This window comes from Schistosoma mansoni (assembly GCF_000237925.1).
Source record: "Schistosoma mansoni, WGS project CABG00000000 data, chromosome 7 unplaced supercontig 0100, strain Puerto Rico, whole genome shotgun sequence".
Classification (NCBI taxonomy): Eukaryota; Metazoa; Platyhelminthes; class Trematoda; order Strigeidida; family Schistosomatidae; genus Schistosoma; species Schistosoma mansoni.
Window position 1 is genome coordinate 118,182 of NW_017386020.1, and position 12,353 is coordinate 130,534.

General features: G+C 33.0%; 2 protein-coding genes across 2 annotated transcripts in view; both read left to right on the forward strand.

The window, feature by feature from the left end:
- The window catches only part of Smp_144620 (regulator of G protein signaling 3, rgs3,putative), a gene marked incomplete at both ends in the record, with an annotated part of 35,920 nt that extends 32,701 nt beyond the window's left edge, over nt 1-3,219 (forward strand). Inside the window, 2 exons of the mRNA XM_018791021.1 lie at nt 1,020-1,207; nt 3,156-3,219. Coding sequence (XP_018645731.1) covers nt 1,020-1,207; nt 3,156-3,219 — 252 coding nt within the window. The remainder of the gene's footprint in view (nt 1-1,019; nt 1,208-3,155) is intronic.
- A 536-nt stretch (nt 3,220-3,755) lies between these two features.
- Smp_041210 (hypothetical protein) lies at nt 3,756-8,312 on the forward strand (the record flags this gene model as incomplete). The annotated part of the gene is made up of 3 exons (XM_018791022.1): nt 3,756-4,331; nt 6,155-6,318; nt 8,299-8,312. The coding sequence occupies one exon, from the start codon at nt 3,756-3,758 to the stop codon at nt 4,179-4,181; it is 426 nt and encodes a 141-aa protein (XP_018645732.1). The 3' UTR covers nt 4,182-4,331; nt 6,155-6,318; nt 8,299-8,312.
- Between the last annotated feature and the right edge of the window lie 4,041 nt (nt 8,313-12,353).

Consider the following 12,353-nt stretch of genomic DNA (forward strand, 5'->3'; position numbering starts at 1 on the left):
AAATTTCTATTCATCTAATGAAACTGAGAATTACTTTTATTCTTATTCAAATACTGATTTAAACTACTTCAAAGGGGACATACTGTCCTCAAATAAATAAAATGTTAAAACTAAACATAACCATTTTTAATCCAGAATCATCTACATTACCATTTTGTTGGTGAAACCGTTATGCTAGGTAATTCTAATTCATAGTGCTTTCTTTCGAACTCGAGAGGTTGACGATAAACAAAAACGGTCATTTGGATTTTTTCGATCAATAGAAAAAAGATAAAAAAATTCGTAGAATAAAGAACGTCCTAATTACGTTAATTCCCTTACAGATTAAAATCCAAAACATTCAATTCCCAAGACATTTCTATAATACCACATAATTAGGTTTATCCTTTCTATTCATGGTATCCGTCTATATTCCTATAAATCTAATGAGGTAACTATTATTCTTCGCCAAATTTTGTCATAACATCTAACAGTCATCGTTTAAAATCCGCCTCAACAATAATTCATGTAAAATAGTGCAGTAAAAACGTTTTACAGAGTATAAAAATATTACATTCTAGAGTTTACTGACAGTGGGAAAGTATGATTCTATACAGAAGGGCAATAGCAAACTGCAATAAGACCTAAGAGATTTTTTCACATCGACTATCATACACAAAAATACACAGACATATCTCGCATGGAATCACGTTGACCCGAATGACATGTCATTGACTTATTTAGAATTATTTTATTTGTACTAAGTATGTTACTTTGTTCCTTTGTATGTTTTAAACTTGTGTTAATTTAACTCGACTATTCATTTATTCTCTGTGGACGCAACTGACAGTGAGCCATGAAACGTCAAAAATTCAATCCTCTAGTCATCTGAATATTACGAACATATCATTATTTTTTATAATAACCTGACAGCTTGTCTTAATTACCATATTTTTTGTCTGATGTCCATATAACAAACAATTAATTCGATTTCGTTTATTAAGCATTACTTTACTGTATCTTACTTTTTCTTAATTCAGTTTCTTATTCAAAAAGGTTCTAAAGGGTATGGATTTACTTTATGTGGTAATTGTCCGGTTTACGTTAGCCATGTAGAACCGGGTTCACCAGCAATGCAGTGTGGAATACAAGCTGGTGATTTTATAGTTGCAATTGATAACCTAAATGTATCACGATCTACAAGTAATAGTGTTGTTCGGATGTTCAGGTGAGTAGAATCCTTAAACAAAATCTTTTTGTCTGTTTGAAGTCTGGTACAAACTCTTATGAATGGATCAAAATCACTACTTATTACTGTTCCATTACGAATGATACGGTCGTGGATTTCTGAGCCAAAATATTCACTTCGACAATAAATCTAATCACCACAAAACAAAGGTTTTACAACGTAATATCGATCACCTTCAGTTATTTCAAATAAGAGTAGACCACATCACCAAATCCCTTAAACCTATGAATGACTGAAGTTGAATCCAAGTTGATAGTCTCTAAATTGTCCGTATAATTTCAATCTATAAAAACAAATAAAATGATGATATTTAAAATTTACTTTGGTCATTACAAATTTTAAATTTTGTTTACTCGTCAATAAGTTAACCAGACGTTGGAAATTTCCATTTTTACATTAAAAATATCCGATTATCAATTGATAGATTCTATTCTTTATTCTTTTATGGTTGCGATGGGAATAACGTGAAATTAAATAAATTGTTTGAAATTAAATGATCTGGTATCATCATTGATTATTCAATCTAAAAAAAATTGCATTTTTGTTCGCCAGAAGATACTATAAAGGAAAAATAACTATTAAGTTAGTTAATGTATATTAAAAAAGTCGGTGAAGGGTAAAAAAAACGATGCTTATCAGTTAGTTAACATAAATGAACTTAATTTCATAACAAAGTTAAGAAGTAAAGTATAAATTCAATTTTCGTGATCACACATCGTCCGAGCTGAATAATTTGACTCCAAAGTTTTTAATATTATTCTGGATATACTGATAGGTTTCGCTTTAACTGGAAGTGAACTCTTTCAAAGTTATTACACTAGAGACACAGCGGTCAATTTCGTCAGCCCTGTTTCTAAATGGCTCTAAGCCGGAAGTTTTCATCTCAGCATGCATTTTCATTCTTGTTTGTTTTTCTGTTAAATTAACCTATTATAATATAATTCAATTCATATACAGTAGTCTATTAATTTGATCTACGTTATTTATTGAATTTAGTTAATGTATCTCTCATATTTTTGGAAACTGAAACTCCAAGCATTTCCTCTATTCAAATAGTTGACACTTTCCAAGTTCAACTCGTGTTGTCAGGTGTTTGCAAACATCGATATAAGTGAATATATATCACTACGTTTAACTGATAATCTGTGTCCTCGTAATCGTAGGCGAAAGCAAGACAGGTTCTCACTTAGTACTATCTATTGCATACTTGGTGTTAAGTTTGCCTTTCTTCGTTAATGTCACCATCAGTCTAAAAACTGAAATCCTTTCACTAGTAAACGACACTAGATTGGAAAGGTATCAGAGATATTTCGTAATAGTTTTTTAAGTGCTTTTCCTATAGATTTGGAGCAAAAAGTAATTATTAGTCAATTGAAGCTATACCACCATGGAAAACCTGGAAGCACTGGACGGCCGTTTCGTCCTATTATGGGACTTCTCAGCAGTGCGCATCCGCGATCCCGCCTTGGGAGATTCGAACCTAGAACCTACGAGTCTCGCTCCAGAGCACTTAACCGATAGACCATGGTGGTCTAGCTTCAACTGACTTATGATCTCAACTCTATAAAATTACTAAAATTTCCGCAAAATCCCTTTTGAAAAAATAATCAGCCCTAACTTCTAAACATTTATTAATACAGTGGCTTATTCACTACGGTGTTAAATGATTTGAAAATATACTAAGCGTTCATGATAGTGAATTGCTCATTCTAGTTACTGCATTGCAACTTTACCGGTATAATTTTATCTGCACTAAGGACTTGACGAACATGACATTAGTTAATACCCAGTAATTAATCATTATACATTCTGAACACCTTACAAATCTATTGAACTAAATATCATTCCTTTTTACTGCTATATACGAGCATACATACAAGCAAAAATTACATTATGCTTTGTGTGTTAGAATTTAACCATTGTAAAGATTTTACAACTACAAAGACAATTCTCTTCTTTTGATGCAAGCATTTTGTAATGCAACTGAATAAGATACCAAAAGTCAATGCATGAAAAGTTAAGGTCATTAGAGAAAATCGAACTCTTTATCTTTGGAAAATTTACGACTTTAAAAATAATAATCCAGATTATCAAATAAGGAATCAAAAATCTTCAAACCATTCTATCCAATCACACTGAAGTTAACGATTAACATTAAACGCTTTAAAATGAAGCGTTCAAACAAATTGTGTTGACGCACTGTGAAAATATGCTACAATTATTTTACTATTAAAAAGTTTATTTTTAGAAGTCTTAATCAAGAGTACACAGTTTAATAAAATATTATTACTCTTTAAATGATTACCTATAACTAAATTAAATTTATAGTTAGACAACAACAGGGTTCTGTTATAATGTTTTCAGATATAAGTTAGTAACATTAATGTAAATTCATACTTTAAATATCTTTCATTAAAAATTTGCAGCTTCTTTGATATTTGTTCCGTTTTCATTTCACTTGAAACCTAGAATGTCTCAGCATCCTGTTCATATTACTATTTCACGCCCTGTTCTGATAAAACCTAGTATGTCAACTACCAGTAATACACATTCAACTAGCAGTAGATCCCTTGGAAATTTAATTAACAAAACATGTTTTTCTGCACATAAAAAGTTACCAAAAGAATCAACAAAATTGATTCAACCAACAAATATTTCAAAAGTGAGTCATACAGAGTTTTTTTCATCTTTGCCAAATCATCAACATCCTCATGATATTTCTTCATTACCATCATCTTCATTTATAACAGCTCCATTATCTTCACCTTCATATATTGACTATTTAAAACTTTCCAGTTGTATTAATTCACCTAATTTACTTCGAAATTCCAGTCCAACAATTTGTTCACCCATAAATCATTGTGTGATACCGAAATTCTCTATTCCTCAGTCCATTTCTTTACATCAAACAATGAATGAACAATTGGCAAGAACATCTCAAGAAAATTCCTAAAATAATCTACAATCAGCTACTGTTCTATTCCTTAATCAAAATAATTCTCATCATAATCAGGAACAACAGCGACAACAACAAATAAATGATATAAACGATATTGCTTTAGTTAGAATAATATATAAAGAAAATTATACAAAATCTAATAAAGTAAGTTTTAATTTTTTTGCACAAGATACGGCTTTTTGTTCAACTTTTGAACAGTCAGTCGTTTATAAATACCGCCATTACCCTTTTACATGATTATTTAATTGAGTAAAATACTCACCTATATGGAACTCTGTTATGCTCATCAATTTAAAATCCAACTGAATAAATTTCCAAGTATGTAATTCTAACAATTATTCCTGAAGGCTAAATGGTAAAATCTTTGATTGTGAAATCAAGTAACCTGTTGTAAATTCAATCAGTAGTGTAATTCCTTTCATGATTACAGGTTATGCTGTGCTAAGGTGTTGTCAGCTAGTTTAAAACCTAAGTTTAAAGCTTCTTACTGATTCCTTCAAACAGCCTGAAGTTTTTGATAGTGTCGTTATTAATCTAACGTCTAACATCTAAATGAGTTAATATTAGTGAAATACATGAAACCCGGATAAAATCTGTCAACACACAGAACAAAGCAACCTCATTCATTCAATAAACGTGTTTGTAATTATTTTAGAATAAACTGATTTTATTACAACCAATCGTTTAAGCTCTATGTTAAGTGTGCGAGACTATAGTAACCAATAGTTGGAAACGTTGGATGATATATTTCAGATTTTCTCACAATGGTTCAGATCCATTCACTATTATTTGTCTTTCCTTGAATTGATAGTTTTAAAATTACTGAATATTTTTTCTCCATCAAATTCATCCTTTTTTCTTGAATCAAGTTTTTTTTATAACAAATCTTGTTTACTAATACTGACGTCTATCCTGTAGAACTTTCACAATACATGGACTTTTTCAATATGCTCAAACTTTTGGGCTTCCTGTTTTTCAACTATGCAAATATTGTAATTAGCTTATCTTTTTTACATCTGATTGAAGTGACTACTTATAAATGCTAACTTTCCTTACGCATGAGCTATTATAAAAGAATTACAAAATATTCCGACACTAAATCTTGGAGAACTCAAACGAAAAGACTTCGGTTGCTGGCATATTTTCCTCATTGCCTGTCTAGTGGAAACATGGGTGATAAATATATTACAATTCGTGGAGCCTATATTTAATGAATGAAAAAAACTGTTGTGGCGTCCGAACGAATAAAAGACCTTCCTGGCTGAATCTTGGTGGCTGTTAGAAATATTTGCCAAAGATGTTTTAAAAAATTAGGACCTGAATACATTTTAAACAAAAATTCCTCGAAATATTGCTCAACTGGCACCGATAATTTCCTAATTTCATCAGTTATGATTATTCAGTCTAATTGATTTTTACATTTTCGGTACCTTTTGATAGTCTGAGCAGAAATTGGTCTCATTTTCCCTACAATAAGAAGATACTATTGTAGTGAACAGAACACTAGTTGGGGACAATCGAATGTATTTAAGCAAAAGTTACAGACTATCTCAGTAAATTCTGAAAACCATACAATTGACAGTTAATTTGCAAATTAACAACCAACAGTTTCAATCTTCACTGTTTCTTCTCTAATTACATTGTTCGTGCATTTTCATACCGATTGCGCTTCATTTCAGTTCTTCCCTCATCGGACTTCTGCCAAAACACATTCTATGTCTGACCAACACCATATGCTACTTATATGGATATAAGTAGATCATACCACACTATGAACTAGTGATTCTCTGTGTTTTACAGAATCTATGCGGTCGTCATAATACAAAGTAATAATAAATACGGTAATGGGGTATAAGAATATGTAGTCAGTTTAACATCACAAAATTATCAGTATGTTACTAATGATAAAAATTAATTTCACCAATTATTTCCTTTTTTTCCAACGACAATTTCACTAATAATACCAGTTTCTATAATTTTGCGTTAATGGAACAATTAAATCAACATTAATCACAATATTCAATGAGTATGATGATGATGATGATGACATCACCAACTGCACAATTAAGTTCAAATCAATTTCATAGTGATTTAGAACACCATGGTTGGCCGAATCTTCTAGAAACAAGAGGTTAGATAAAAGTTTAATTATTATTATTATTATTTCCCAATTTACTGCTGATTGTACAAAAAAATTCTAACGACTTTTTTACTGTGATCAAAGATCCTATATATAATATAAAATAACATATATTAACATTCCACTACATGCATCAGGTAAGCGAATTATTTATTAAAAAGTATAGAATTTGTTATAATGTTAGTGAAAACAGACAATGATAAAAATGATGGTAAAACATACGCTCACTAGTGACTTCGAGAAGTACATCCAGGAACTCTAGTGAGAAGCTGTGACCAGTGGAGTTCAAACCACGTCTGTCGTGAGATAGGAACTCACTGAAGACAATTGGTGAATGGTTGCTCAATTTCGTAGATCGGTTGAAGTTAGACATTAACACCGTTGAATGCCAGCTCTATCGGTTAAGGGCTCTGGCTCGAGACCGGTAGGTCCTGGGTTCGAACCTCGCGAGTACGGGTTCGTGGATGTGCACTGCTGAGGAGTCTCATAATAGGACGAAACGGCCGTCCAGTGTTTCCAGGTTTTCCATGGTGGTCTAGCTTCAATTGACTCACGCTTTCAACTATGAAAGATAGTGAAACTACTTTTACATTTTGTGTAACTCTGAATTTATTTCAAAATTAAAACTTCTAATTCATACTTAAAGTATAAGGAATGCAGGGTAAGGTTTTCAGTATGAAACTGTTTGTAATTCATTGATTCAATTATTTTCATTGTGTTCTCAACTGTAGATAAGTGAACTCAAGTTATTTCTCTGACATTGTTTTGGGCTGACAATTCCTGTCGCAATTATTAAGAAATAATATGTTTTATTTAGATCACAAATACACTTCACATGTGGCTGTTTGTAAGCTTAAAACTTCACTTCACAGAATCATCCTGAAGAAAACACATTTGAAAATGCATGATGAGTTGAGTGATATGAAAAGATTGTTTCAGTCTCCAGAGAGTTTTCGTCATGAGCCGACATCAGCTCAAGTGATATTATGAAACTATGGTGCCCTACCATATCTCTGTTGTTTGCGATTCCAAAGTTGTTCAAAATATAAACTGGTATGAAAGTCAATCCAGCTGTGTTAGTGAAATATAATCTTTTGTTTTCTTGCTATCAAGACCTTGGTAATGAAGATTGAAATAAATATGCCTGAAGAATGTGACAATATGCTAGCTTCAATGTCCCTCATACTCGTAATAGTTAATTTTACATCATTCAGTATTACATAATAACTTACATACTGACCCCAATATATGGCGGATCATCTTAGTATTCTGCCGAAAGTTTCAGCACCCCCAATAAGTGCTGCATACCAAACAAAATATGAACAAACACGTAAACTAGGTTATTTGTTTGATTCCGTACGTAACGTTGTAAAAACGTCAGGGGTGAAATGGTTTCAGATGTCAGTGAAACTGATGACTGCGTAAGTTACATCATAATAACTATCTAACATTACTGTATCAAGCTGACCGATTGTATAGTTACAAAAATCAAGTCACTGATTACTATTCAGTCACCGGCTTTCGTAGTTTTTGTATCTCAGCAGATGTTCAGTTAAGCATTTGAATGTGGCGGTTTCAATTCGTGTTTTAAAACTGAACGAAGTATAAGAATTCTTGAGATTTGAATTTCATTTCCTATCACTACGTTGTGTCACCAAAAGAGCTATTATTTATTGTAAAACTATTTAGTTCCAATCACCAATGGCCTCATTTTTATGAAATACATGTTGGTGATCTCAAGATGTATGAAATAATAGCGTATTATCGTAATTCACAACAAATATTTGGACTTACTAATTCATTGCCTTCAGTGAATCAGCTTCATTGTTTGTTCTTTAAAACAGGTTTTTTCAAATTATGTGTTAAAAACAACTATGGGCTTTTTTCCTTTGATTTAGTAATTAAATATAAAATTTTAAATGGCATTAAAATCATTACTTTTGATACATTTTTTTATTCGTTACAAACCAGCTAATACTACAGTATATGAAGGAAAGCAATCGCTCACTTTCAAGATTCAGATGTTCACGAATGGCTTGTTCGAATATAAAGACATATGGTTTACAGTGGCAGCTGGCAGATGAGCGTTAGTAGTAAAAGTTCAGAACTTTAACGCTCAGTTATTATTCATCAATCTAATTTATTTACTTCAAATAATTAAGTAGTTCAGGTTTTTTAAAGAAAAAAAGACGAATCTGGTACAAATGAAAGCCAATTCCAGAATGAGAAAAAAGTGTAGTCATATTGAATGTTATTTTCCTGTAAACGACTTGTAAATTGTGTAAATGTCGATATTACTTCTATGCATTATTCTACTGTTTCTAACTTCGTTTATCTTACTTTCTGTTTTATGAGGCCATGTTCATTAAAATGGCAGGAGCATCAGAAGCTGATTCCCAATGCACACTCAATAAAAAAATGATTACAATTACTAGCCTGTTAAAATTACCATTTTCTGGTAGTTTTGGCACTAGATGTGCTGGGGAATACTTAATAGCTTATAAATATGAAATTCATTAGTAACGCATGGAAACAGAATATTTCAGTTTTACATTTGTACAGTTTATCACCAATGAAAAGAGATGTTGGGGATATCTTCCTATTACTTGAGATACATATGAAAATTAATCTTTGCTTTTTTAAGCATTCGGTCCTAGTGACTAAGTATGAATTACATCTTCCTTGTAGGCTTTAGTGACCCTGTATCTGACTCCGGTTAAATCGTTTGATGATTGTTATTGAAGTATACATGCCGCCGACCCCCGTATAATTTTATTGACTTAATCCGTGTTTGAGAGTAACAGAATAAAATAAGTCAAATACGAGAATGAAGTTTGAATAAGTGCATTTCGTACACCCATTGATCTGAACAGATTATAGGGGAAACCGAATGGAGAAAATGAAGCGAAACGAAATAACATTCAGTGGGAAAGGAGAGTGAATCAACTGGTTTTGATTATGCATGACAGTATTTATATTCAGAAAAAAATAAGCTACTAACACGCTCTGTATAGGTAATTAATTAACAGACATTCGACCTTGTAAAACTAGGGTTAATAGGCAAGTAGTTGACAAGGTCAAAATGTGGCTTCAGAAGAATGAATATATTAGTCCTTTCAGAAGCTAGAATAGACTGTATGGGCTTGACATAGCTCCAGCCACTACAAGGCACCTACATATTATATCCTAGTGATGAGACAAGCTCGTGAATGGTTCACACAATTATAAAAAAGCCTTATTACGACTAAATCTCTAAGGTGTAAATGTTGCTACTATATTGAGAATAGATTTCTTGGCAAGTAGACCTAGTCATTACACTCAATAGAATTATGAATACATATTGTTCGTAATGTGTGTTGTTTTTGAGTTTCAATCCTCTATTTCTTCAGTCTTTTTCAACAAATGAACTCCTTGTAGTTGGAAGTCTTAGCTTATAACCAGAATCATGATAACAACAAAATCCAAGTGATATGTTACTTCCTGCTAACAAAAACTCTCCAGCTAAATGTGCATGCGTCTTTATGTTGATTTTTACACTGAGACTCCACCTAAATTCATGGCTTAACAACAAGAAGGGTCAAACACAAGACTTCAAGAATAAGACATGGATGTTATTTCCGTTAAACATGTTGGTGGTTATCTTAACTCAGTAGTTTATTATAAAATGTGATGAGGGTTTTGGTAACAGGCACTGAACCAAAGTCTTTGCGTAAAACATAACTCTGAGATACAGGTAACATCACGACTGAACCAATCTAAAAATAAATGAACATTATGTACTTTAGTACTAGTCACAATATAAACATTTAATCATAGATGTATACAACTGTTGAATTTCTTAACCTTGGTGAAAGATGCTTCAACGATAATAGCAAGAGGATACAAAAGAAATAAAGATAGTATATATATATATATATATATATATATATATATACTCCTGTTACCTCCAGTGGAACATATGCCGTCGACTTCCGTGTATCCGGCTTGTACCTTGACATTTAGCACATAGCATTGGATGACATTCATTGTAATACACTCTTTCTTTGTTTTAAAGGAGGCTTTGATGATCCTTGGTCCATGAGATTCCCATCCTATAAGTGCATTTTGTGCATGTTTGGACAGCATCGATGCAACTCCTTGTGTATATGGGCACTTTCTTCTTCATGTCCATAGTCTATCTGTAGCTCTCTTGAAGCTAGTCTTTGTTGTCCGACCTGTGTCCAATGTGTTTCACTATTCCCAAGCACCTCCAGGTTGTATCTCCTCATTTCTGCAACTAGTTGGAAGACTCTCACGGTCTCCCACACTGTAAGAGCATTCCATGTACTTGGATGAATAGTTGCTCTGTTTGTCAGAAGGGGCATCGGCCTCATGAATTCCAAAGGAACTCGGCTTTCACCATGAGGCGTCATAACCTATCTAAATGAAGACCTTGTTTCAAAAACGATAGAAGACGCAATATTTGCCACGTTTTTGAAGACTAGTTTAGTTTTTTTCACCATATATGTTAATTCAGTAGACGAAATGTACCCTTATTGTTTTTACCAGATCGACTCATTCAAGAATTTTCGAGCAAAGTACAAAACAGAGGAAAGTAAGTATTGATTTGTAATAAATGCTGACAGATCGGAAATAATGTAGAGACGTTTCAAGTAATTAAATTAATAAGTCTACATTAACTTCGAAAGTTTAACACTACAAATCTATCATTATAAGTTATTTTGAAAGGTCGTTGAGAAATCTCCAGGGACACAGATTTCTACTTAACGTTCACTACTGGTTGTTGAGACAGAACGAAATTCTGAGCTCCATACATAAAGTTAGCTAGTTTTAAAAGTGGCCTGAAATATAGTATTCTTTGTCTTGTGTCCGAATGACTTGAGATTTTCTTCTCACAATTATTACTGACTTTGAGAAAATCATTGAAATTTCCTCTGATCCGGGTTCTACGGTAAAAGTATGATATACTGACGACGCTGAGTGACCTTTTAATCAATCAGGAAACGCTGACCACTTATGATAACTTTGATCTGAATAATCAACTGTTACATCACGCATTATGCTTTGCAATAAAAGAAAAAGGTTAAGTTTTGCATATTACCAGTTGAACTGGTGTTTTGAGTTACGGTTATCACTCCATAGGGTTTTCGCCACCAACTGACACCTGCGGTAATGCAGAAGGGCCAGCGTTAGGTATTGAGTGCTAAATGCATCGGATGATTATTCGTACCCACTTCCTGTACACGAAGATATCTTAATAAAACCTGATGTTGGGAAGTAGTTTGCAAAACTGAACTTCAAGTTAAAATGGATGCATTTTTGAAACAATTCCTGACCATCAATCCTCACAAAAGAGATGTTATCAGCACCAGCGATTACCCCCAGATGTAAAGACAGCTCTAGAAATATTCCGACAAATTATGAATATTGTGATGGGTGAAATACCAGGCGTTGGTGCCTACATGGACGACATCACTCTTACTGAACCTACTCAGGAGGAATTGTTCCGTATACTTGATAGTGTCCTGTCAAAATTTAAACAGTTTAGCTTACATTTACGTGACTATTAGTGCGATTTCTTTATACAAACCATGAAGTATCTCGAGTTCGTGATCGACAGAGACGGATGTAAAGCCAATTTAGATAATATCAATACGCTTAGACGAATGCCAGTACCACAAAATGTTGGCAAATTACGATCACTCTTGCTCATGATCTGTTTCTACACCCACTGAATCAAAGTTTGTTAAATGGTACAAAATGGCGAGAGTCAAAGGAATGCCAACGATCGTTTAACAGAGTAAAAGAAATGTTGTATTCTGATTTACTATTGATCCGCTTTAGCCCTAAATCAGAAATTGTGGTAGCGACGGACGCCCCAAATTACGGCATCCGAGCAATTATCGCACATATTCTTCCCGAGGGTACAGAGAAGGAGATTTTTCATGTTTCACGGATACTCCTTCAGTGAGAACGTAATTATAGTCAAATTTAGAAGGAAGGATATGACCTGATCGCTATAGCTA